Raw genomic sequence first — 26,755 nt, forward strand, 5'->3', positions numbered from 1 at the left:
TTGAAGTGATCTCTACTTCCATATTGTGTGAACAGCTCCTAAAATATGATTTCTGGGAATTTTAACCGTGGTTGCACACATTTAAAGCAAAGTTTCTTTTCAGAATAACTGATTCTATATAAGCAATTGACGCACAATTCTCAGCATTCATGTACATTTTATGTACTCTGTACCTGTACACCAAAATGTAGAATATAAATTGTTTCAAGTGTACATAATTGATAAATGATACTGGTTAGGATGCACTATCAATAAATGTCTATTTTCTGGTCTATTTTCATACATAAGGCATACTGGATTATAAGGTGCAATGTTTTCCTTCTGATTTCAGGTCTCGCTGCTGGGTGGCAAAACCTGTAACGCTATGCTAAGCTAAAAAAAAAAATAATTCTTAAAAAAAATAATAATAATATTTTAAGGTCAAACGAGCACTGGATATTAATATATAAACATTTCTCTTCTGAAAACTGTTTATTTTAGCTAAACTTTTAGATTTCCGCAATAGCTGGGTGCAGCAATATTATCATTAGCAGCTAACTGCTAGCATTAGCCATGGTTAGCGGCTAATGCTGCCCGACAGAGGTACATTGAGGAACCCTGAGTGTTCCAGTAAGTCAGGGTGATATCAGCTAGCAGTTCTTCCCACGTAGCTTGTTTTAAGACGGTAAACACTTATACTACAGTCTGATAATACTCACCTCTGAACGGCAAAAGAGCTAGCGCTTAGCACGGTTAGTGGCTAATGCTAATACTGCTGGGGAACTAAACTAAAACTCCTGTATAGTACTGTGCTTCAGCAGCATGGCTTTACTGCTGGGAAAATTGGGAAAATTAAATTAAAGGTTTTAAGTGCGCCCTGTAGTGTGAAAAATACAGAGCGATAAACTTGTATGAGCTAAGTAACACAGTATCATATATTTATGAAGAAAAAAAAAAATATGGTTAGAAAAACTGTCAATCATTGATGGACAAGGGTGTAACTAGTAACTAGTGAAACCTCTTTAATTGTCAATAAATCCAAACATTTATTGGACCCTGTGGACAGTGCTACGTAGATTGTTTTAGCTCATACACAACGTAGTTTGATTTAAAGGTGTGTTTATAAGTGTGGAGTATGTCCTGAACACTCTGCACAGTCACTTTTTGTCTGTTTTCCGGACCATTAAAACCGATTTCACTGTTCACTGTGGGTGGTAATGGCTTGATGTGTTCCTGGTACACTTGTGGACCTGTGACTCTCCACACTATCAGACCTCAGACCTTGCTTAAACCTTGCTTAAAATAATTTACATTTTTTTTTCCATGAGCCTGGTAGATAATGTTTTATCTATGCATGATAACTCCTCACAGCCTATATAGCCCATTCCTGAAGTAAAACTTCATTACCAGTTTACATACTGATTATCCCATAACTTTTAGCATGTTGGTATGAATGTTACATGCAATACATCGAGTAAAGGGCAGTTAATATATATATATATTTTTTTTATAATTTTATTTCTAATTTTTCCCATTTTCTCCCCAATTTACACGGCCAATTACCCAACCTATTCATTAGGACTCCCCCTATCACTAGTGATACCTCAACACACCAGGAGGGTGAAGACTAACACATGCTTCCTCCGATACATGTGAAGTCAGCCACCGCTTCTTTTCGAGCTGCTGCTGATGCAGCATTACCGAGCAGCCAGCGCGCTTGGAGGAAAGCACAGCGACCTGGCTCCGGTACATCAGTTCACAGACGCCCTGTGCTGCAGACATCACCGTAGGAGTGATGTGGGGAAAGAGCGCCATCTACCCACCCAGAGGGAGCAGGGCCAATTTTGCTCCCTCTAACGCCGGCAGCAAGGGCAGTTAATATTTTATTGTTTTGTTACATTGAACCTGCCAACATTGAAGAACATTGTGCCGATGTACTTACTTAAAAAAAATTAAGATGCAGGGGTAAAAACTTCTGTAAACAGTGTAAAATTAGTTTCTCGTAAGTGTTTCTTATTTGTAGGAATGGCAAGTACCGTGTTTAGCTTGAACTATTGGCTAATCTGCCCCCACAAACCCCAGTGGTATTGCTCCATTTTGTCTGTATTTTTACCCATATCTTCCAGAGAATGTGCACAAGTACACAACGAATGAACGTCATGTATGGAAAGAAGGCTCTGTCTGTCTGTAACTGTGTTTAATGTTGAGCATAAATGAGCCTTTAGGGACTGTAAAGGCAAATTCAAATGGTCTTTAGCAAAACTGAAACAGGCAGACCTGACTTGTTTTTTAATGGTTTTCTCAAAACTCAGATACTGCTGGAAAGTAAATGATTAAATGTATTTCTCTGTATTGCATCACCTCTGTTGGATGTGCAGTGGCCAATACTACATATAAAGTATTTACTTTCTTATAAAGAACGACTTTGCTGCCATATCTCAGAACATCACACTAATGAATATGCTTTCTCTCTTTGTTTACTGTCTCAGATTTATATAAACCTGCGGTGTCACACCGAGACCTGAACAGCAGAAACGTTCTGGTGAAGAACGACGGCACCTGTGTAATCAGTGACTTTGGCCTGTCTATGAAACTGACGGGAAATCGACTTGTTCGCCCTGGAGAGGAGGAGAACGCTGCCATTAGTGAGGTACAGCAATTTGTGTTCACACGCATTGAACACACTCTCTCATCTCGTAGTAAATGTTGTCTAGAAAACTAGGACTCTTGTGAAGGCGATCATTGCTTTAAATGGACGTATCTTGCCTGATCAAATTGCAGTCCTTTCTTAAGGTGATTTATTCCCACTGCTCTTTGTTTATACCACTGTCGTAGAAGTGGCGTAAACAGACATTAGCCACAATTTAAAGCAGTGAGAAGCACATTTCCTGACTGCTTGTGGAAGAAAATATAAACAGCTGAACAGCCACTTGTAAGATGTGAAATGCTAGTTTATCCACGCAACTGTGGATAATCTAGCCTTTCATCTAAGCACATTCAAACTAGCTGCACTTAGTAGAAAGAGTGTTTCTCTTTAAAGCCTGGAAAAAGAGTAGGCTGCCTTTACCATGTTAGATCAGCATGAAATACCAAAGTAGTGTTTTAGTACTATACTATGCAAATACTTCCAACATATTATAAAAATGTTCTAGTATGTTTCAGTGTATGAATTCTACAATAACAATTTAAAGCTCTTACATATAATGCATATCTTAATATTTTCTTTATAAACTTGTCCAAAATTTGAAGCATAATTTTTTTTAACTGTTTTTACTTGCTTTAACATGAAGTGTGCCCTGTGTAGGTCCATCCTATTTAAAAGTATAAATATCAGATGCTCAAGACTGTAAGACTGTAACTGAGATCAGGAGCAAAAAAACACGATTGAGGCATGCCCATTTGTCTGTTTCAGCCATGTGACCTTTTCCCACAGCAGCCATATAAATGATTGTTTTCTACAGTGCCTCAGTGGAGGATGATGGCAAAGTCACAAGAAATAAACGTATTTTTCAATGAAACTCAATTTAAACTAATTTTATATAATTTTGGAGTATATCTATTTATTCATTCATCAATACATTTTTACGCAATGTAAAGAACAGCAGCCATAATGACATACACAATGCATACACAATGCAATAATAAGAAATCTGAAGTCTGACAAAAAAAAGCAACAAAAAATGTAATCAGTAACTTGGATCTAAATGTTTTCCCTACTAGGAAATTATCTTCTGAATATTTCATAGGAAATGTAGTGTTTAACACCATGGTTTCATCAACTGTGTACTATAGAGTTAAATTAACTTTTGCATTTACAGTTTTGCTGTTTTTGACTTTTTAACAATGTTGTTAATCTGGCAGGTGTTCTGGATGAACAGACCAATAGAAATGCTCCACTTTAAATGCAATCAATGTTGGAGAAACATAAATGTCATTAAAAACAGTTAAAGCTGATGCCTTATTAGCAAACTAAATAATATGCTGTTACCAAGATAAATTGTGTGGATTTACTACAGGGTTCTGTTTGGCTTATTGTGGTGGTCAGTATGATGAACATAGATGATTTTGCATAGTAAACGTTCATAAAAACGTTCATAAAAACGTTCATAAAAATTCTGCCAAATATTAAAATACTGTACAGCACCAAACTGTGGTATTTTTCACACAAAAAAATACAAAATGGGAAGTTTAAAGGGGAAGGAAAAAAATGATCTGAATATAAATTGTAGTCAGTGTACAACAATTTTATTGTTTATGTTTTTAGCATTTCTGACACAAAGTAAAAAAAAAACCTGCCAGATTCATATTGAAAACATGAAATATGAAAATCTAGATTTTTTTTTTTTTTGCATGACAGTTGCAAAATATTTAAATTCTCCTGGTCAGAAATGTGTGTTATGTAGAGGTTTCACATAGGACGGACAAATAAAAGTGTTATTTGTTGTCTGTGGTTGCTTTTCCATTTTAAGGTTATTGGCCACTAGGCCAGCTTGTCTGGCACGTCCCACATAATGAGTGTTCCTGTCTTTTTCAGGTGGGAACGATTCGCTACATGGCTCCAGAGGTGCTGGAGGGGGCAGTGAACCTGCGGGACTGTGAGTCTGCTCTAAAGCAGGTGGATATGTATGCTATTGGCCTGATCTACTGGGAAACCTTCATGCGGTGTACAGACCTTTTCCCAGGTGAGAACTAGTCCAGCTCTGTGTAATGCATGCAGTCACACACTCACACACATATCCAGGGCCTGTGAACGTTCTGCTGGCTAAGCAGAATGGCTGCGGAATGTTAGATGACCCAATTTCAGCATTCTAGTATCTCGAGTCCTATCTTCTGTTCCCTGCATTCATTAGGTAGTCAGGATTAGGACACGACCGCGGCTGCTGCTCCGTTTATGCCGGCGGTTTTATAAGTGCACCCTTGGCAATCTGCAGCGTCAGTTTACTGAGATCACTGGCAATTTAATCTGCTGTGTCTGTTTATTGGAGTTGAAATGGTGCAGGACAGTGCAGTGGAGTTAGCTGAAACCTGTGTTACTGTCTCATATACTCAGCTTTATTTAACTGTCACTCTTTTATTCTGTCAGCATGTTTCGTTAATGCGGGAGACAAGGCGACCTCTCGGCGAACCGCTGCTTGTGTACAGTGCTGTAACAGAGTGTGTGTTTGTTTGCAGGGGAGACGGTACCAGAGTACCAGATGGCTTTCCAGGCGGAGGCAGGGAACCACCCGTCTTTCGAGGATATGCAGGTGCTGGTGTCCCGAGAGAAACAGAGACCAAAGTTCCCCGAGGCCTGGAAGGAGAACAGCCTGGTGAGTGGGACATATGTGCTCATTTTCTGCTTCTGTGGCAGGGACGGGCAACCTAATTTCTAGCACCCCGCAGTGCTGCAGATGTTTGCAGCATTTCATTGTGTGAAATGATTACTAATTGATTTCCTTCAGCCACACAGTTTCAAAAAAAGGCTCGCAGCTGAGCATTCGAGCGGTTGCAGTTAACCAGAGCAGACCGCAAGAAATTACATTTCTTACCTCAGCTCTGCTCTGCTTTGTGAAGTTAGCATATTTTTTTCTGTGTGTATAAATGGGTTTGTATACATCTTCTATTTTATGTTTTTATGGCATGGATGAAACAAATTCCTTAACAGTCTACATTTCTGCCTCTTCTGTCTCTTTTGTCTCACAGGCAGTGCGTTCTCTGAAAGAGACGATGGAGGACTGCTGGGATCAGGATGCAGAGGCTCGTCTGACGGCTCAGTGCGCAGAGGAGCGCATGGCCGAGCTGCTTCTTATCTGGGACAGGAACAAATCCGTCAGCCCTACAGTCAACCCAATGAGCACAGCACTTCAAAATGAGAGGTCTGCTAACAAACACACACTTAAACATTAGAAACAACAAACTATCTGTTTAAGCTTTTTAAAAGTTGCAACATGTTTCTAAATAACTGCATGACATGCTACTGGTAGGAGTTGCAAATTAACTGAATGCATTTAGTATGAGTTATGCATGTTATATATACTATACTTGTATATACAATATTATACTATTATCTAGCATATTTTTCGCACTATAAGGCACAATGGATTATAAGTTGCGCTATCAGTAAACGTCTTTTTTTTTGTCTATTTTCATACACAATGCGCACCAGATTATATGGTGCATTTTAAGCGGCACTTGTTAGGAACAGAGGGGGTGTCACCTTGTATCCCTTCTTATTCAGCAGGTCTTGCCCCAAGCTAAGCTATGTAAACAAAACTGTAATTCTAAAAAAAAAACCATTTTCAGACGATTCAATCAAGTAAAACCAGCACTGGATATTAATCTACACAGGAGATTTCTCTCCTGAAAACTGTTTATTTGATTGCGTTATGTGCTTCTGTTTATTTACAGCAAGTTTAGATTTTTAGATTTCACTAAGGCGGGAGCATTAGCATTAGCCTAACTGCTGCCTGACAGCACTACGCTGAGGAACCTATAGTGTTCTGGTAAACCAGGACAATATAAGTAAGCAGTTGGTCCCATGTAGTTTGTTTTAACACGGTAAACGTGCAGGCTACAGTCCAAAATACTCATCTCTGAATGCTGAAAGAGCTAGCGTGGTTAGCGGGTAATGCTAATGCTGCTTCAGCAGTGTTAAACCGGGTTAGAAGCATGCTACCGATAATGGCTAGCGCTTAGCGGGTAATGCTAATGCTCATACTTATAGTGCGAAAAATTACAGTAAATATACTGTATAAATAGAAGTATTGGGACTGTTATTCATTGTTTCTTGTAAAAATTAGGGTATTGATAAAATTGAGTTGACTGTGGCCCAGACTGCTAATTAGTGGCATATTTTTCAGAATTCAAAATTTATATCTGTGGCTATAAGCACAATTTTCGTTTTTTTTTTATCTGATTGCTAGCACATGCTTAACACACTAACATGCCTTGTGTAATATGACAGAAAATTGTGTCCCATGACTTTTGTCAAGTATCTTGGAAGCTAAATGTTTGTCCACTATGGCTATAAATAGATGTAAGTAAATTAACTGGCTTTCTTCTTCTTCTTCTTCTGTTGTAGGAATCTCACCCACAGCCGCAGGGTTCCTAAGATGGGCCCTTACCCTGACTACTCCTCCTCTTCTTACATCGAGGACCACGAAGGCATGGTAAAGAATCTTCCCGGAGACGTGTCCACCTCAGGCACTTCCTCGGTAAGCGGCATGGGCGTGAGCGGCATCAGCACAGGCACAGCGGGCCCTGGAGAGAAGAACAGGAACTCCATAAACTACGAGAGGCAGCAGGCCCAAGCACAGGCTCGGCTCCCGAGCCCAGAGACCAGCGGAGCTAGTCTCTCAACAACCACCACCACCACAGGCCTCACCCCCAGCACAATCATGACCACCATCTCCGAACTGGGCCACTCTGAGGAAGCCAGTGCGGGGAGCAGTGTTCCTGTGTGCCTGCAGCTGACGGAGGAAGACCTGGAAACCACCAAGCTGGACCCTAAGGAGGTGGATAAGAACCTGAAGGAGAGTTCTGATGAGAATCTCATGGAGCATTCTCAGAAACAGTTCAGTGCTCCTGACCCACTTAGCTCAGGCAGCTCCAGCCTGCTTTACCCTTTTATAAAGCTGGCGGCGGAGGTGACCGGAGGAGCTGGTGGTGGAACGCAGGCAGAGTTTGGAGCGGGCAGCAGCGGAATGGGTGATGCCCCGCCGGCCATGTTCCCCCTTCCTAAGCAGCAGAACCTTCCTAAGCGGCCCACCAGCTTGCCCCTCAACACCAAAAACCCTGGCAAGGAGTCCTCCTCGTCATCTCGACTGAAGTTTGGCAAGCACAAGTCAAACCTGAAGCAGGTGGAGACGGGCGTGGCCAAGATGAACACGGTGGCGGCTGTGGAGCCTCATCTGGTCACTCTTACCAACAACGGGCCTGTGGTGCGGAGCGGAGTTGGGGTGGTAGTGGTTAACGGTTACGTTAACGGATCCTCAGGGCCGTTCGGAACGACAAACCCTGCAGGGCCACAGGGTGAGGGAGGGGCCCCGCTGCTCCAGAGTCAGCTCAGTGGAGAAGACAGCCGCCTCAACATCAACATCAACTCCAGCCCAGACGAGCACGAGCCTCTGCTGAGGAGAGAGCAACCTGCTGCCCGTGACCACACGGGCCGCACCAACTCCAACAACAATAACAGCAACATCCGCACTGCTGCTCTTGTTCCTGCTCCTGCTGTAGCTCCTCCTCCTGCTGCAGCTGCCCCACCCTCAGAGCAACCAGCCCCGCCCTCAGTGCCACAATTGAAGGAGGAAGTTCCCTTAAGGCAGCCCAAGCCCAGGAGACCTGAGCGACCCAACTCTCTGGACCTGTCCTCCACCTCGCAGGATTCCTCTCTGTCCAGTAAGCTTGTCTCATATATTCGTGTTTTTTATCATGTTGTGTCCATTAATTCTTGCCCTCCCTTCACCATCAGCAGCCAGAGCCTAAGAGAGCACAATTGGCCTTGCTCTCTCATGGGGGGAATAAATGGCACTTTTCCCCTCATCACTTCCATTGTATTTCTTGCTGATGTATCAGCTGTATTAAGATCCTGTGTAGATGGCATGTGCTGGTCCTCACGCTTCTAGAGTTTTCTAGAGTATTGCAAATAATAATAATAAGAGAACCATGAACCATTTGGTGCATCGCATCTCATAATAATTACACAACAGTTTATATATATAAAATAATAAAGCATTTAGAGCTAGGATATATTTGCTTATCGTATAGACAATATGCTTTATTTTTATATATATTGAGGATATTATCCATGGTAAAATGACACTAATGCCACTGTGCATTTCATTACGGAGAATGTTTTTAGTACTGTTAGTAATTTGATGATGTGGAGCCAAATATGAATAAAAAAATCATTCAAGTATTTCAATTGGTTTCGAAACTCTATTTAGAAATCCTGGCTCAGCACAGTTTGTAAGCATTCCATGCTGAGCATTGTAGGTGTGGGAAAATCATCTGAACAGCAGCCCAGAACCATTTAGACATACAGTGGAAAAAGAGCTGAAATCAATTCTGACAGACTTAGTAAAGGAGGTCTATTTATGGACCAATTTGAGATGAAATGTTCTGATAAAAGTGTCTTTTCCGCTGTACGTGGAAGATCTTAACTGCATAAGATAGCATTTCCTGCTGTTTATCAGACCTGGAAAACAGGTGGAAACAGGAAAAACTTGGTTTAGAAAGAATTTAAGAAATTGCATCACTGAGAAAATACTTCCAGAACTGATAATGGCACCTATTGTTTGAAGATACTGCAAATTCCTTCCCTGCAAATATGGACAATTGTTTATCACTCAATCAAAGTCTTAATTTCCTCTTATCCACAGCTTATCTAACTGAATATGCTTAAAAAGATCCAGCTCTCACCATAAAGCACCTTAGACATTATTTTCAAATAATGTTGTTCTTCTCTATGGATTATGTGCAGGTATTGCACAGTCCTGAAGTGGGAAACTCCTTTAATACAATGCATATATTATATCTCTGGAGGCGAAACTTGCAAACATTGCAAAAATCTCACAAAGATTTTTTTTTTTTTCGCCCACAGCAAATGTATTTGTTACTTTCTTTTCTTTTTTTTTTTTGAAGCTTTGGTGTCGGAATGATTAGCCCCCGAGCCAAATACTTGAAAAGCACTTCTAGGGAAGCCTGCGTTATTGTTATCTCCATTTCTCTCTCTCACTTTCTCCCTCTTCTCTCATCCTCTTTTTTTTTTTTTTTTTTTGCATTTTCTCTTTCTTTCTTTTCTCTTCACGCATTTTTTTTCTGTCTCTCATCCCGGAGTATTGGTGCGTTTCTCTTGGCTGATAATGGGTTCTGAGTGATCCCCTTTGGCTGAGTCATGCTTGGAGCTTTATCTGTGTGGAGACAGGCTCAGGCCCACCCTGGCTATTCCGATCCCCTGGAGACGGGAGGAGAGGCTGGAGTGCGTGTCAGCATCCCCACAAACAATAAACCTCTCCAAGTGGAAGGCAGGCAGGGAGGCAGGCTGTGTGTTTGTGCACTGCCTGTCCCCCTCTCTCCAGCCATTTAACGCTACCACTTCAAGCAGCGAGAGGGATAGGCTGTTCTCTGTTCTTTCCCTTGATTGCTTTGAGTGCCTGCTTGTAAAGAGGGAAGGAAATTTCTCCGAGCCGATAAGGATCTGCGGAACGTTCCGCCTCGGTTGCAAACAACGATAAAGGATGATGCATGTAAGGAGATGTGAGGGCCATTATGGGCCGACTGGTATGGCACGAAAAACAAAACAGGAAGATGAGAAAATAACATGTCTCGCAGTGGATAGCGGTGTTTATGTGCTGCCTGGTGCCAGAGATTTTAGCGGTAAGCGCTAGTCACAGTTTCTGTGGAGAAAAGGTCACAGAAATCTCAGGCTGTTGTAATACTATTATTTGGGTGCTGAAAAGGGAGGGAAGCTGTGTTGATTTAGCTTAGCTGTTTTGAAATCAGTGCTGACTGAATTCCCATTTGAGAACCGCTTCAGATTGTTTGTTTTTCTAATGTAGCATTGTAATAATTGTGCAATATACAGCTCTGGAAAAAAGAGACCACTTATAAATAATGAGTTTCTTTGATTTTACCAAATTGAAAACCTTTGGAATATAATATAATAATAAAGAGGAAGATGAATGAACTCAAGCCATCAAACCAAGCTGAACGGCTGAAGGTTTTTTATTTGGAATTTGGGAGAAATCATTTTACTCAAACATATACCTATAAATGGCAAAATCAGAGAAACTGATTCAGAAACTGAAGTGATCTCTTAATTTTTTTCGGAGCTATATATTTATACGAATTTTCCTCAGTGCTGGTATCAGAATCAATCTTTTAAGCATGTATAACTTGTCTAAGAGGGATTGGTATATTACATAAATAATAACAACAAAATAAGTATCATATGAATAAAATATACTTTATTATGAAAAAAATGGAATTCACTGAAATTCACTAGAAAAAATATGATATATGTAGTCTATGCGTATATTAATCCTTTCAGACCTGAATTATCTCCAGTGATGGGGAAAAAAAATCTAAGATGCTGTTTTCTGTCTGTAATGCACAGAAAAAAGACTGTAATATTCTACTATAAAATCTATATATCAAATGAATCCAGTTAACTAAAATATTTATTAGTTATTTTTTTATTTCAGTTATTATTGCACTGAAAGCCTGTGTGTAATATTGTATATTTTATATTGGCCTTTATTACATAAATCATCTTTACACAGTAAAAAATAACATGATTAAAAAGTGTTCTGATTCATATTTAATTAGTAAAAATGAGCTGTTACTTTGACACAATGGCTACTGTTTTATATATAAACATGTTCATTGGCTGGTTCATGGTCTATTCTGATGGACAGCAGCAGCTCTCAAATAGTGATATATGCAACAAAACATTATATAAAAAAAAAAGAAAGTACATGATGTCCATTGTAATGGATGCAGGGTCTAAAAGGGTTCATTTAACATGTTAAACAGTACTGAATATAATCTCTGTATTGAAATACACTATATAGAAAAAAAATACTGGGAAACACATCTTAATCATTGAATTCAGGTGTTCAATTGAGTCCCATTTCTAAGATCTGTCACACATATGTACACTTTTACAGTACAACAAAATCCTTCCTCTCAGATTCCCCAGCTTAGAAAGCTAGAAACACAAGGTCAGCCCCGCTACAGCCTGGCTCACGACCCAGTAGTGGCAGCTTAACAGCTCCAGCTATTGATCTTACAACCCTGTGATCAATAACCCAGCACTCTAACCACCGAGCCACCACTTTAGCCACTCTCTTCACCAGTTCAGATGACACTAAGATCCTAACACTGAGATGCTTTTAGGGAACTAAGTGTATGGTGTTCACACTGAGATAAAAAAAATATACGAACAGTATTGGGACACCTGTGCATTTAGAGTTTTTCTTGAAATCAGTGGTATTACATAGATTTCATTCTGCTTTTGTTAAAGCGACTGTGTCTGCAGTACAAGGCTGATGAGCAAAGCTTTCTACTTTTTAGATTTTAGAGCATTGTTAGAGCATTTTTGAGGCTTTGTGTTAAGTGACGTGTTTATCCACTTCAGTGAATCTTAGCATTCATTAGAAACATTTAAATATACAATTATTTAATTAAAATTCTTTTTTATATTCAAAACATGTACTGGTCAGTCTCAGGCAGCTTTACTTAATTTTTTACAAGGTTTCTAAGCTGAATATTGTTACAAAACTCATGTTACATTTAAAAAGCATGTTTAAAAGCAAGTCCACTAATTCCTTTGATTTTCTCTCAAGAAAGTCGTTATTTTAAAGAAATGATTATTTGAACTGCATGTTCAAACAATTGATATTTATGAAAAAAAAAAACACTCTTGTTACTGGCGCTCATTCCTGTTACTTTTTATGTTTTGAGTAACAGGAATGAAAGTAACAGGAATGAGTTTTAGCATAATATTAGCAAAACCATGAAAAATAACTAAAACTATGCTAACTAAATGTTGGTCTTCCCATGGTCTTCAGAAGAACCATCTGATGTCACTTCCTGTTGTAGATGAGACTTATAGAATGTTTCAACTAAATATTATGGATTTCTTATGAAAAACAAATATATTTTTAAAGCATAGACGGGATTAGGTGTCACAACAATGCTAAAAAAATTACATCTCTGAAAAATTTTAATAATTATATTTATAGTTTATAGTTATAGAGAGAGTGGGGACAGGTAACAAATGCTATTTTTTCAGTGTTCTAAGTAGTTTTTATTATTTTATTATTATTTTAATTATATATCCTACTTTTGCAATTAGGTCAATGTACAAGACACTATGCTTAATGATAAAATGTATTTTAAAGTTATTTTGTGTGCACATTTATACATATAATTCCCTGGAGACAGAAATGCCACCGATTCTGTAGAATGGCCCTTATATAATATTGGTCATGATTAGAACTATATTGGCAGAATTTTTGGCCCAGTAATCTGCAGTGACATTTTCCAACCAAGAGGGGGAATCATTATTCCAGATTTTTAAGGACTTGTGGATTTGTTCTGTATATAAACTTGTTCTCTCCTTCCTCTTCGCTTCCCCACAGGTGAGGGCTCATCACAGGAGGGGAAAGCCGGGTCGGGCGAGAAGATAAAGAGACGCGTGAAGACGCCGTACTCCTTGAAGCGGTGGCGCCCCTCCACATGGGTCATCTCCACGGATACGCTGGATGGCGAGGTAAACAACAACGGGGCAGGCGGGCGGCAGGGCGTGTCAGGAGCCACCCGCTCCAAATCCAGCACCGCCGTGTTCCTGGTGGGAGGAGGAACTGCCACGGCTACTCTCCCCTCTGACCCACCTGGCATGACCTGCCTGTGAACTCCTGAAGTTTCGAACCCTGCTGAGAAAGGGCCTGGGTCAGCGTGTGTGTACTGGAGGCTTTGGCAGCATGTTGATATTTTTGTTTCCCAAGATCCTGAGATTTAAAATCCAGTAAGAGAAAGTGTGAGAGGAGGAAAAAAAACAAAAACAGAAATAAAAGACACAGTTCTACAGTTCCTGGAGCGCAGACTCTCAGACGTGATTCTCGAGCACTTAACATCGTAATATTGAACTTCTCCTTTTCCTTGACTTTCTTTGAAGAAATCGCTTTAAACCGTACCCAGCTATGCAGCAACATTGGCTTAAAATGCTTCCATTATTTTTGTTGTTCCATTTTAAATCAAAGTATGATTGTACGTATGGCTGTTTGATTCTTTCTCTTTCTTTTTATTCGTTTATTTGTTGCACTTTTTTTACGAGTAATCTTAATCACACACTTCAATCTGTTTGCTTTGACCATGCTTAAGGCTGGTCTTAAAACAAACAAAAAAAAACGAAAAAAGAAAAGAAAGAAAAGAAATGAATCGAAAATGACAATGTGTTGATTTAACAATCATGCTAGACTGCTCTCTTATGGATTTAAATGAAATCTAGTCCATATAAAAAGTCACTAAGAGTCTCTAAGACATCATTGACTGCAGTCACATTTGTTAGACATTTTTTATACGTAGTAAAGTCATATGTTTTTTTGTTTTGTTTGTTGGTTTGTTTGTTTTTTTGTATGTAATATGTAATATCTATGTATCCCCCTGTTTTTTTTTTTTATTACATTTTGAAATGTGCAATAGGCTTTAGCTTTGAGGTGCTCTTTAAGACTTATGTTCTATATATTTTTGCAGCATTTTTTTTTGTTTTTTTTTAATAATATTGTCGACTAAATGGTGCACTTACCAGCAACCTTGTGTTCGTACAAGCACCCCCTTCCATGTTCGGTGGATTTAAGCAGCATCTCTTATGGATGACAATCCTTTAACCTTCTTCTTATCAATCCCATCAGAGAACCTGAGAAGGAGAAGAAAAGTAAAAAAAAAAAACAATCAGAAGAAACATAGGGGGTGTCTAATCTTCCTGTTTGTTTGCTTGTTTGTTTGTTTGTTTATTTGTTAGTTTCTTTTTATTATCTTTAATTTGAGTGTTGGAAAAGTGCACGGAAGAGTGCTGAAAGAGCTTTGTACACTTTTAAAGGACAGAGGAGGATTGTTTTCGGTTCTGTTACAGTTTGGATCTGGATCTGTGGAATGATGTTCTCGTTCTCCCTTGTCAGCAGACACGACACGACACTCGAGTGTGTACCTGTATACTTCTCGTATACGACACTGTGTCACATGGTTTGTTTTGCGGAGAGGTGGACTGGTCCTCTTCTGCATGCTGCAGCAGTGTGGAATGACAGTCATGTGTCTGTATGTCTGTGTGTCTGTGTGACCGTATGGGGAGTCTTCAGAGTGCATCTACAGCAACAACAGTCTAATAATGCACAGCTATCTCTCTCTCTCTCTCACTTTCTCTCTCTCCTCTTTTCTCTCTCTCTCTTTCTCCCTCTCCTCTTTTCTCTCTCTCTCTTTCTCCCTCAGTTTCGTTTGATTAATGTGTGTATATCTGCATAAGAGTATGTGTACGAGTGCCTGAGAGAAGTCGTGGCATTGGATTTCACACTTCTGCTGAAAAGAAAAGCTCTCTGCTTTACTCTCAGCTCCCTGGAGCACAGCTACGGAAGAGAGAGTGGACTAGTCAAGTCAAGTGGCTTTAGGTCAAGTGTTGCTCTTTCTCTTCGTTCATTCCACGACGTTTCACAGTCCGCACCGCCATCAGCAGCACTACATGCGTACGTGTGTGTGTGTATGTACTTCAAATGTAATTTATACGTCATGCTACACTACATAGACCTGGAAGCTATCGATGTATACATTAATATTGTGCATATTTACAGCTACTTCTGTTCTTCTGTTTTTTTTTTGTTTGTTTTTTTTTTCATGAGAGAAAACGAGGCAAAAGGATTTGATTGGGCTTGTATGTATCAGACTAAGAGGTTTAAGAGGTCTGAGTGATCATGCTTTTCTTTAATTCCTTATGAGTACAGTCATACTGAAATTATTGAAATTAAAGGGAGGCTCACTCTCAATAAATCTCATAAGCTGATACATACAGAGTCATACTGGAGTCTCTATTATTAGCTGTTACTCCACAGTTGCTAGTTTTTGTTAGCTAATCTTTAATTTTTTTCCTTTTGTTCATTTTATTTTATTTTTTTTTACGTAGTGCCAAGGGCCAAACCTCGACTCTGTACGTTCAGAACATGTCTAAAGCTGTCAATGCTGTTTTTTTTGTTTTGTTTTTTATTGTTCTTCTAATCAACTCAGTCTGTGAGATGCTTTATAACTGTGTAAATCTGTCATACTTGCATTTTATTTCCCCTGTAATGTTCCCTTTTAAGTTTATTGGCAGTTTAAGGGCTGCGGCTGCATCCATCCTCTCTCATCCGTTCTTCTTGCAACTCAGTCAGCCCTTCATTCATGTTGAAGTGCAGTTTAAAAAAACAAAAAAAACACTAAGATGTCTGTCACAAACACAAAACTAAAATCTTAATATAGAATCCTAATGTTTTATTAGCATTGCATTGCATCCCGGCTCATCGTTTTAAAACCATCCTCATTCTAAATGGCTTTGTAGTGAAGAGGGCAGTTGATGCGTACACCAGCTAAATTTCTTCCCGTGCCACAATTACGGCCTGTGGAGTCGGATGATGCTCTGAAAGCTGGGGCACTGCTATAAACTCCAGGCCTCTGAGCCATTCAAATAATTACATATTGCTGCTTCATGATGGAAAACTGAATCTGTGTGTATTGCACACAAGCAAAGCAAAGCATCCCCCTAATACAGATTACCAGTAATTCAGATACCCTATAAAATATATAAGCATAATCATGTACTCTTGGCAAATTACAGTGATGCTATTAAGGACATGAGGAAATAAATGTATATCAACCCACATCCCATGGATTTTCATGGCCAAGACAGCTAATCAAATAAAATTAAACAATTTGACATTATAACTGAAAACATCTGAAGAAATGTGATGCAATCAGTTGGTGTGAAACTCGTACTTTTCTCTGTACCGGTATGTATGATGTAAAATAGGCTCACCGACATGGTGTAAATATATCTGTATAGAAGTGCGGTCGCCTGCACATATACAGAAGACTCAACTGTTGCTATGGGACCAAGAACAATGCTACAAACAACACTGTGATATTTATCTCTAGATTAAATAGCACAGTTATGCAAGCCAGATCAGAGTTACATGTTATATATAAGGTGGTATTTACTCAATATAATAATACACATATAATGTTCATCTCTAGAGCCAAACTGAAGGAAATACAATGATTATTACCCATAGACAAAATTCTCAACAAAATAAAGGCACTACAAGAGTGAAGCCATGATAGAACATGTTTTCATGTTTCTATGGCATTTAACCTTTTGTTGCTCCTTTATTTTTTGTGTGAATTCAAATTCATACATTTTAGAGTCTCTTGATTTTAAACTGAAGATTTTGGACATAAAAGAGGAATAATATTTTAAGGGTGAGTTAAGGGTGTGTCCCAATTGTGTACTATTACTAATGCTAATAAGTTTTGTGTAAAATATATAGCTATAGTATACTGTAGATAAAAGTGTAAAAGTTGATCATTCTCAATTACCCAAGATACAAACCTGCGCACTTATGCTACACACACACACTAAGGAAATGGAACAATACTACAGATAACATATATAATAGATAACAATGCAATAGCAGCATATGTTAGTATAGCTAAATAAAACGGTTCATATCTTCCTGTTCATACAAAACAAGTTTGTATATTAATGTTACTTGTACTAATTTGACAAACCCACAATATTGATTTTAGTATACAGCTGTGGGAAAAAAATGAGAGAACACTTCAGTTTCTGAATCAGTTTCTCTGATTTTGCTATTTATAGGTATATGTTTAGGTAAAATGAACATTGTTGTTTTATTCTATAAACCATAAACAACATTTCTCCCAAATTCCAAATAAAAATATTGTCATTTAGAGCATTTATTTACAGAAAATGAGAAATGTCTGAAATAAAAAAAGATGCAGAGCTTTCAGACCTCAAATAATGCAAAGAAATCAAGTTCATATTCATAAAGTTATAAGAGTTCAGAAATCAATATTTGGTGGAATAACCCTGGATTTTAGTCACAGCTTTAATGCATCTTGGCATGTTTTCCTCCATCAGTCTTACACACTGCTTTTAAATAACTTTATATCACTCCTGGTGCAAAAAAATCAAGCAGTTCAGCTTGGTTTGATGGCGTATGATCATCAATTTTCCTCTTGATTATTTTCCAGAGGTTTTTAATTTAGTTAAAATCAAAGAAACTCATAATTTTTAAGTGGTCTCTTATTTTGTTCCTAGGCTGTATATTAAATACCTTATAGTATTAGGCAGAAGTATGCAATTGGGATGCAGCCAAAGACTCCTTTTAGCTTCATAACAGTTATTGTCAATTCTTACTCCATTGACCTTCTCTATTGTTGTGGTAAACCCTCCATCTAAGCTTAGTTTACCAAGGTTAAGTGCTTTGCTGAATTTTAAACCCTTCATTCTTAAACCATGTGCTGTTCTGTCTTCTAGATCAAACATGATGGCAGCCTTTGGTGACAAATTTGTCACATGGCTTGAACATGGGCCTGGTTATAACATGAGATCGAAGTGAAAGTCGGCCACATTGTTTTCTGACACAATCATGCAATCATGTCTCTTTAAATACGCCCCAATCATATCACCTAAATGTGAAACTTAATATGCAATTCAGTAAAAGAACTCTAAATATGCATTTCATACAGCCCCGAAACTGCCAGTTCCACTGAAAGCAAAAAAAATGCAAGTTCATTCATAATCCCAAAACCACTGCACCTCTTTTCAAATCCAGGCATGCCTCCGAATGCCCACGCCAAACTGGCAAAGTTTAGCTGGACGAGCGGAGTGTCAACTTAAAATCCTGGAGATCCAAGAATAATAGTTAATTTTTTTTGTGTGTGTTAATGTGTGTGTGTGTCTGGGTGTCTGGATGTCTGTGTGTGTGTGTGTGTGTGTGTGTGTGAGCGAAAGGTATTTGTTCATGATGAGCTGCTTTTCTTTTTTCCTTTCAATCCATTGAATTCATACTGATGCTGAAGGCTCCATTCAGATCTGTGGCCCCTGCATAGTTGCTGAAAAAAGCCACTGAAATGTTTTTCTATTACAGCTTGTAAAGTAAGCGCTTTGAGAAAAGAACAAATGATTACTCAGTTTAGTCTACTCAGAAAGATATATGTTTAAATGCCATTTAGAAATAAAGCTTGCTGTACAACCCTGCATTACTCAGTTGATTAAAGATTATATTAATGACAATATGGGCTTGTGTTGATTCTTTGGTATTGAGAAAACATTATATATACACACACACATACACACATTATAGCAGTCTTCCATAAAGCGTCTGCATGACTGTAGCAGCACATCTAAATGCACCTATTTAATTAACTGGTCAGTCTTCTTAACACCTGATTATTTGCTTCTGCTTCTGAAATGAAGACCTGAAGCCACACCAGAACTTTGCAGGTAATGTTGGATCTTTGCAATATATGGACAAAAGTATTGAGACACCGGTTTTATGTTCAATTTAAGAGAGGTACTGATTTAATAATTTTCTACATTGTAGATTAATATTAAAGACATTAAAACAGACATATTACACGACATTGCTTCCTATAAAATATATATAGAAGAAAAAAATAGGAAGCAATATTGCAGGTATTATAGTCCCTCATAAAAGGAAGTATGAACAATATAGTGTTGAACGTTGATAAAATGCTCAAGTAATGAGAAACACTGAATTATTGCTCAAATATAGCTGCATCCATAAAGATAAAAGTCCTTATTAAAGAGGCTAAACCATTTTTAATGAAATGTATTTGAAATATATTCTTCTAAAGTAATGAAACAAACCAGTCCTGCTTAAAATGTTATAAAATTTCTTTACTTCTAAAAAAAACTTTAAAAGGTTAAACTGTGCTATAGGCGAGGATGATGTGTCTGTGACACATTACAATATGCAGACCAGTCAATCAATAATACCGCCCCCTGGTGACTCTACACACTGCCCAGCCCAATCAGCTTTCCCTCCTGCGCCACCCCTAAACCCATACATCACCCAGTGCCCCGCCCAAACTACCTCTCCCATTTTTTTGGCATTTTTCAAATTTGAGCTAAGGGTGGAGTCAGCTAAATTCAGGGGGTTTAGTTACCATACACTGATGACTTGGTACAGTAAGCTATAAGCTTGAATTTATATATTTATACAGTTATTTACCTGCATCTGAGCCCTCCTGGTATATTTATTTATTTGTTTATTTATTTGTACAAACAAATTGCACTGTAGCCCAGATAAATTGTTTTAATACTTTAATAAAACTGTAATACTATGAAACTGCATGACTTCAAGTGTTCAGATTGGTAAGCGACCACACGAGGGTGTTAAAAGCACAGTCTAGATTCGAGGAGCACGTGCTGACCACAACAAAGCCTTTCCACTGTTTTACTGTTTTCACATTTCCAAGAGAGGAGAAATGATCTCCTCTAAAAAAAAACACACACACACCAAAACCACAACCATAATCATAATCATAACTACCATAATCATAACCTGCCTCATCTTCACACGCAGTCGCACTCATCTTAAGGAAGTCATTTATTTTTTTATTTTGGTTTTCTCTGGTTATGTTTCGCCACGTCCAACATCTCGATACTCCATGCAGCTCATACACTCAGATACAGATCCTGATGACTAGTGGACTATGCTGCTGCTCGTTTATTTTTTCTTAAATATAAATAACTATAAAAATACAGCATTTACACACTATTATTTAATTTAACGTTACATAATGTAATCCATACATTTTTAATAGATGTATATATTACATATCTGTACATATTTTAACGTAATACAGCTCTGGAAAAAAATAAGAGACCACTTCAGTTTCTGAATCAGTTTTAAATAAAATTCCCAATAGAATATTGTCATTTAGAGCATTTATTTGCAAAAAATGAGAAATGGCTAAATTAACAACAAATATGAGAGCTTTCAGACCTCAAATAATGCACAGAAAACAAGTTCATATTCATAATCAATATTTGGTGGAATAACCCTGGTATTTATCACAGTTTTCGTGCATCTTGGCATGTTCTCCTCCACCAGTCTTACACACTGCTTTTGGATAACTTTATGATACTCGTGGTGCAAAAATTCAAGCAGTTCTGCTTGGTTTGATGTCTTGTGATCATCCATCTTCCTCTTGATTATATTCCAGAGTTTTTTCAATTTGGTAAAATCAAAGAAACTAAATTTTATAAGTTTTAAGAAACTTATTTTTTACAGAGCTGTATATTTAATTACAGTCCATTTTTAAATAAAGGAATAAATAAATAACTTTAAGGAATTAAAAGGATCCACTCCTCAGCCAATAAGAAGTTCCCGTGGCTCCCACGCTGTCCTATCAGTGGCGGAGGGGCGGAGCTCTGGCAGCACTTCTCGGTGCGTGGCTCTGAATTTTTCAGCCGTTCACTTTTCAGCTGGTAAAAGCGGTTCGGGCGGCGGAGCGGAGCGGCCACGCAGTCTGAGCCGGGCCGTATGGAGTGACCAGCCGAGGACCCCTCTTCCCCCACACACACTGAAAACTCACGCAAACCCCCCGGCGTGTGTTTATACTCTCCTTTATCTCCTCTTTCTGGCTCCCATTTTGATAGTTTAGCCCAAAGTTTGGGTCGGGCCGCATCGTCGTCATGTCGCAGCGGCTTCGTAAAAACGGCTCGCCGACGTCGAGCTGCGGGGTGAGCGGCGGAGCGGCGGCCGGAGCTTCGGGGATCAGCGCCGGGGTCAGTCTGCTGACTCGCCTGCTGCCCATGAAAGCCACCGTCCCGTTCCAGCTCAAGCCACAGCCGCAGCAACAGTTACAGCCCCAGCAGCTCCCTCTGGCGGCCAGGACGGTGCTGTCGGCCGCGGCGGCTGCTGCGGGAAGCGGCGCCGGCTTGAAGTGCCTCGGCGGCGGCTGCGACTCTGCTGGATCCCGCTGCTCTGCTAACCGGAGCCCCACAAGAGTCGCAGCCTCTGCAGCTCTGAGCCCGTCCTGCTCCTCTTCTTCCTCCTCCTGCTCTTCCTCCTCCTCTTCGTCAACACTCAGAAGTAGCCCTACTCTCGCTTCATACGTGGCCGCGTCCACTGCCCCACCTGCTGCCGCAGGTAGCGCGAGATCCTCCCAGTCTCAGGCGGCCTCACTTCTGTCCAGCGCTGGTAGCCCTGCCGGCCCCGCTGGCGCTGCTCTCGGACTCTCTACCCACACCTCCTCCTCCTCACAGCTGCAGCAGTCTAGCTGCTTCACGGACACTGTGGTGCTGACCCCACCGACCTCCTCTTCATCTTCCTCCTCATCATCATCCTCCTTTTCGTCTTGTGGTCACAGGGGTAAAGCTCCGGCACCCCCTCAGTGCTGCTCCCCGGACAATGACAGACTGTCCCCGGAGAGAATAAGCCCCAGCTCGCCTGTCTGCAAAGGTAACCTGCACCTGTCCCACAACTGATGGGTTTATATAAAATAAAATCAAAAAGTTAATGTGGGGTTCACTTCATTCATTCATACTGATTTCTTTGTAAAACAAACTAAAAACATGGTTTATATATTGCACATAAAACATACATCCATTTGATATTAAATCATCATAATAATAATGCTCGACTTGAAGCTACAGACATACAGAAGCTGTCCTGTTTGTTGCTATAGTTTTATATATTATACACACCCATAGCTGACCATATGCAGCAAATATGCAGCATCCTAGCAGATAGGAATTAGATTCAAACCCCAGCAGTGTTGTTTCTCTATTTCAACATGTAGGCCTGTCACAATAACATAATGTAATATTTTTTTGTCCCAGAAATAATTTAGATACTTTTACCACCTATATAATTATAGTATAATAGCTTATAATAATTTGGCATCCTTTCACCAGTTATAAACATTCAAATTCAAATGCTATTCAAAAGTAAATATAGGATGAATAAAAACAAGAGCAATGTTTTGTTTTGTGAAACCCGAAGGTCGAATACTGAACATGTTTTTTTCTTAGGTTTTTATTCATTTTCCATCATTGCTACATTCATTTTATGAGTGCCTCAAGTCATACTGATTGCAATTTGCTTGTGTCACCATTTTATTTGACATTTTCAGAAGAATAATTTTGATTGCTGCCTATTCATTGCATCCCTATTTTTTGTACAAATTTATTACACAAGCCCATTCGTGTTAATAGGCCATTTCAAGGCATTTAAAAGCAAAAATCTTTGACAATAACATAATTATTGTTTTGTGGCTTGCCTAGAATAGCGTGATTGATGTTGTCTAGTGAGCTGCATACTTGTTGCTTTTACTTTGGAGACTTCTATGCAAATTCTGTTCAGCAGAGTTTTTGTCCTCCAGTCCTGTATCCACATGCCCGGCACAGTTTGGTGTTTTCCTCCTCTAACGGACCTCCTTCAACTCAAAAGACCCTAATCACTATCTGGTACTCAGAGTGGGGTGCAGGGTGAATTCCAGACCCTGCAAGATGGGGGAGACTTGAGCTTAACCTTCAAACGGTCCAGCCACTTGACGAGGAATATTGGGCCCCTTTATTATCCTGCACAACAACTGAAGACGAAGGCATTAACATGATCAGGGCATCAGTTTAACGGACAGTGGCATTGTCATTTCCATTCATTCATTCATTCTGTCTCCCCCCATCCCCCAGCTCATCAGGGCCCTGTGGATTATCACTGGCCCCTGCTGTTCTGCCACTCTGCCCCACGTCATGTTCGTAACTCATATTCTATTTGCTGGGGCTGCACTGGGCACAAAGCGATTAGGCCTCAAAACCCCCATCTGGTCTCCTGGTCTGTAATTGGGGGAGGGGTATCGATGGCAGGGGAAACTGCAGAAATTGGGGGCACCATGAGCATGAACCCACTAATGGTGCACCGTATTTGGTCTGCAAATGATACTTTATGCTCATCTGGCCCTGAATTTCCTCAGACAGGCAGCATTTTGTCTTGGGACTGTTGAGTGGGCAGTTAGGGAAGATCCATGTGGATAAGTAGGCCCACCACATGGCTAGGCCTAGAACAACAGCATGGCCTCGCTGCTTGCTGCCTTTAAATTACACTGAAGTGGTGTGGGAGTAGCAGAAAGTAGGCCTCTATCTGTGCATGGTAGAAGAGGGTTGAACCTCACAGTAGTTCATGAAGTGTCTGATATGTTTGTTTCAAGGCTACACATTTGAGTATTCCACTTATTTTTCACAAGTTCTCAATTACACAATGGCTAAGCTGCAAACAGAGTTGTTCGGAGTGTTTTGATGTAAAATGTAGTGACTCAGGGTTTGTTTACAGTGGTGTTGATGGGAAACAGGGGTTGGAGATGTCTACAGCACTGACTTTTGACCTAAATATCCAGAACATAAAGGGGTTTCTATGTAATGTTAATAGCAGTAGAACTTATTTGAAAGAGTTCCCTAGATTTTGGAAAAAATGATTTTGTTCCCAGTACACGTTAAACTGTGGATCAAGGAATGTTAGTTGCCTCACAAAACTTTAAAAATGGAATATGCCATATATCTGACCCCCACTACCAGGCCTCATTTGGACTCACTTTGAATTCACATTGCCTTACTATGAGCACACTGGCCAGTGTTTAGTCTCACTCACAAGATAATACCTCAAAACTTATACAGGTGTGGGCATTTCCCAGCTATCGCTTAGGGAAATAGTTTGATTAAAGTATTGATGAGTGTACATACTGCTGTCCCATGACGTTTGGCATGTCTGTGTTAGAGGATCGGTTAGGATTCCTGATGTCCGAGTTAACATTTCTGCTGATGTCAGCTTAATACCAAAATTTTAAGTGAGCTTAATACCAGATTTTTTAGTCATTGCATCTAGAGCTTGTCACCACCAGTACTGTAAACCAGTCTGACTGCTAGGGCTAAAACACTACATTTCACACCAAACCACTATGATTGACTTGATGTTTCCATTCCCATGACATAATGATGCAGATGTTCTGTATATTCTAAATGTCTTTGGAAGCACTGGTTTCTTCTAGAAAAGTTTTCAATAGATTTAACACCAACTGAAAGCATGCCCAAAGCCAAGAACCGCTTAACATTCTCTATTTTTAATAGTGTTGGCCGAGGAGGCGAACTTTTATTGATCCCTCACCCAACATTCGCACACACCATTTACAACCTTTTCTCCAGGAGGTAATCCATACATTTGCAAACGCGTTGCTGCCAATGACGCGGTCAATCCGTTTTTCCAAACGGTCTAAAGATAATAAGACTCAGCATGTAGAAGCTCTGAGGATTCAATATCCACCGGCCCAACTGTAAACAGGGCAGCTGAACATGCAGGGGATTATTTTAATACCGGCGCTGGGAGATTCGGGTAATTGGGGCCTGTAATGTAAGCAGACATGGCTAATCATGAGGTTGTTTCAGCTGCAGGAGCAGTGCTGACTCTCAGCTCCCCAAAGCCACGACTAGAAAGAGTGAGGAGTATCTCTCTCTGGATTTATCATCAGAGATAATCAATAGAAGCCCCTGATACAGTGTTAAGGAATATAACCCTCCATCCTGTGAACTGCCTGCTGATTTCTGTGCTCACTCCCCCCTGGCTGCCTTTTCCCTCGTCTCACCTTTTCCATTGTACTCCTCTGAACACACTGCTCTTGTGCTTGGGAAGTCTAGTAATTTTCCAGATCAACAGGCTTGCCCAAGACTCTTTGAAAGCACTAGTATTTGAAAGAGAGAGAGGGAGAGTGAGTGAAGGATGAGGAAAGAGGATGAAGACAAGCAAGTCAGGCAAGAGGAATGGAGGAACAGACTACTTAAGGGCTTCCAGGCTTGAAATCTTGTTTTCACTGGACATATCCAACAAAGATACTTAAGTAATTGGAGAAAACTGTTGAAGAACACTCACTAACCAGTTAAAAATGGGCTATTTTAAATCCAGTACCACATTGCTTTCCAATTACACTCACATGAAAAAAAGTAATTGGACTAGGGGTGGGTGATATGGCCCTAAAATAATATCACAATATTTTTTGGAATTTTCGTGATAATGATACTCTTGGTGATATGACAAAACATTGACTTTAATTATTTTTTTTTTCAAAAATCACTACTGCAATAAAAATGAAAGTTAAATTTTATCATTGCATACAATATGATATGCTACACCCCTAACTGAGATATTACAAAAAATGCAAGAATTCAGATTTGTAACAGAAATTAATGATTCAAAATGTCATTTGCTAATGATGCATCTCCATATATCCAGGATTAAAGTGAAATAAATGATACTGGACATATATAACCAGTCTCTAGTAGATATACCATGGGAAATGAGAACAGGGTGAAATTTTCTTTTGCTTAAAACAATAAAAAAGTAGTACCCTGATGTGATAATTAGGGGTGGGTGATATGGCACAATATTTCAGGGTATAATATCATTCCCGATAAGATATGGCACACCTCTAGATTAGACAGCGATATGTATCATAAGTTCATCATAAATTGTACCTCAGGAGGTTGCTTTGGAACATGTTTTTTTTTTGCCAACATAAGTTGTAAGGCGTTGTCTAATGAGTAAGGTTGAACACTGGGCATTGTGCTCATGGCAAGACAACATGAATTATTTTTCTTTAAGTTTGAGCACAGGCTGAAGGTGGCTACCAAATGAATGGGACATTCCCTTTCTAAAGTTGTGTCACGTGTACCAGGAAAAACATCATGAAAGGCATTACCACCCATAGTGAACAGCGCAGTGGGTGGCAATGATTGTGACCGCTAGCCCTTTGTGAACATTAGCAAACAGACAAGTGACTCCAGCAGAATTCACATCCACTGTGAATGCTCTACACACACACAATCTGCAGATTAGAGCAGCATTTTTTTAGCTTCCACAAGATATTGCAAAAGTCATTGCATGCGATCTTTATTTACAGTCATTATTTATTGATTAAGAATTTATTGATTAAGAATTGTGTCACAAAACTTTTTATCATAAGGTACAGGGTGTTTCTGAATGGAGTCGCTCAACCCATACAGTGCTTTAAGAAAGCAAAAAGGCTTAAATGGGGCAAACAGGGCACTCCCTGCTCTCAGGCTGAATACAGGGACTAAGGGCAGGCCAGGACTAGATTACACTGGATCACCACCAAAAGAGCCCAACTGGAAATCTGGCCAATCCACCCACTTCACCCTCCTTTGTCAGGT

General features: G+C 39.6%; 2 protein-coding genes across 2 annotated transcripts in view; both read left to right on the top strand.

The window, feature by feature from the left end:
* The window catches only part of bmpr2b (bone morphogenetic protein receptor, type II b (serine/threonine kinase)), a 95,775-nt gene extending 76,973 nt beyond the window's left edge, over positions 1-18,802 (top strand). The window contains exons 8-13 of the mRNA XM_007261060.4: positions 2,469-2,629; positions 4,514-4,661; positions 5,152-5,288; positions 5,662-5,834; positions 7,040-8,355; positions 13,104-18,802. Of these exons, the coding sequence (XP_007261122.2) occupies positions 2,469-2,629; positions 4,514-4,661; positions 5,152-5,288; positions 5,662-5,834; positions 7,040-8,355; positions 13,104-13,375 (2,207 nt within the window). The 3' untranslated portion in view covers positions 13,376-18,802. The remainder of the gene's footprint in view (positions 1-2,468; positions 2,630-4,513; positions 4,662-5,151; positions 5,289-5,661; positions 5,835-7,039; positions 8,356-13,103) is intronic.
* Positions 18,803-20,879: 2,077 nt separating this feature from the next.
* fam117bb (family with sequence similarity 117 member Bb) overlaps positions 20,880-26,755 on the top strand; it is a 60,567-nt gene continuing 54,691 nt past the window's right edge. The window contains exon 1 of the mRNA XM_007261061.4: positions 20,880-22,001. Within this exon, the coding sequence (XP_007261123.3) occupies positions 21,233-22,001 (769 nt within the window). The 5' untranslated portion in view covers positions 20,880-21,232. The remainder of the gene's footprint in view (positions 22,002-26,755) is intronic.

This window comes from Astyanax mexicanus, chromosome 11, assembly GCF_023375975.1.
Source record: "Astyanax mexicanus isolate ESR-SI-001 chromosome 11, AstMex3_surface, whole genome shotgun sequence".
Classification (NCBI taxonomy): Eukaryota; Metazoa; Chordata; class Actinopteri; order Characiformes; family Acestrorhamphidae; genus Astyanax; species Astyanax mexicanus.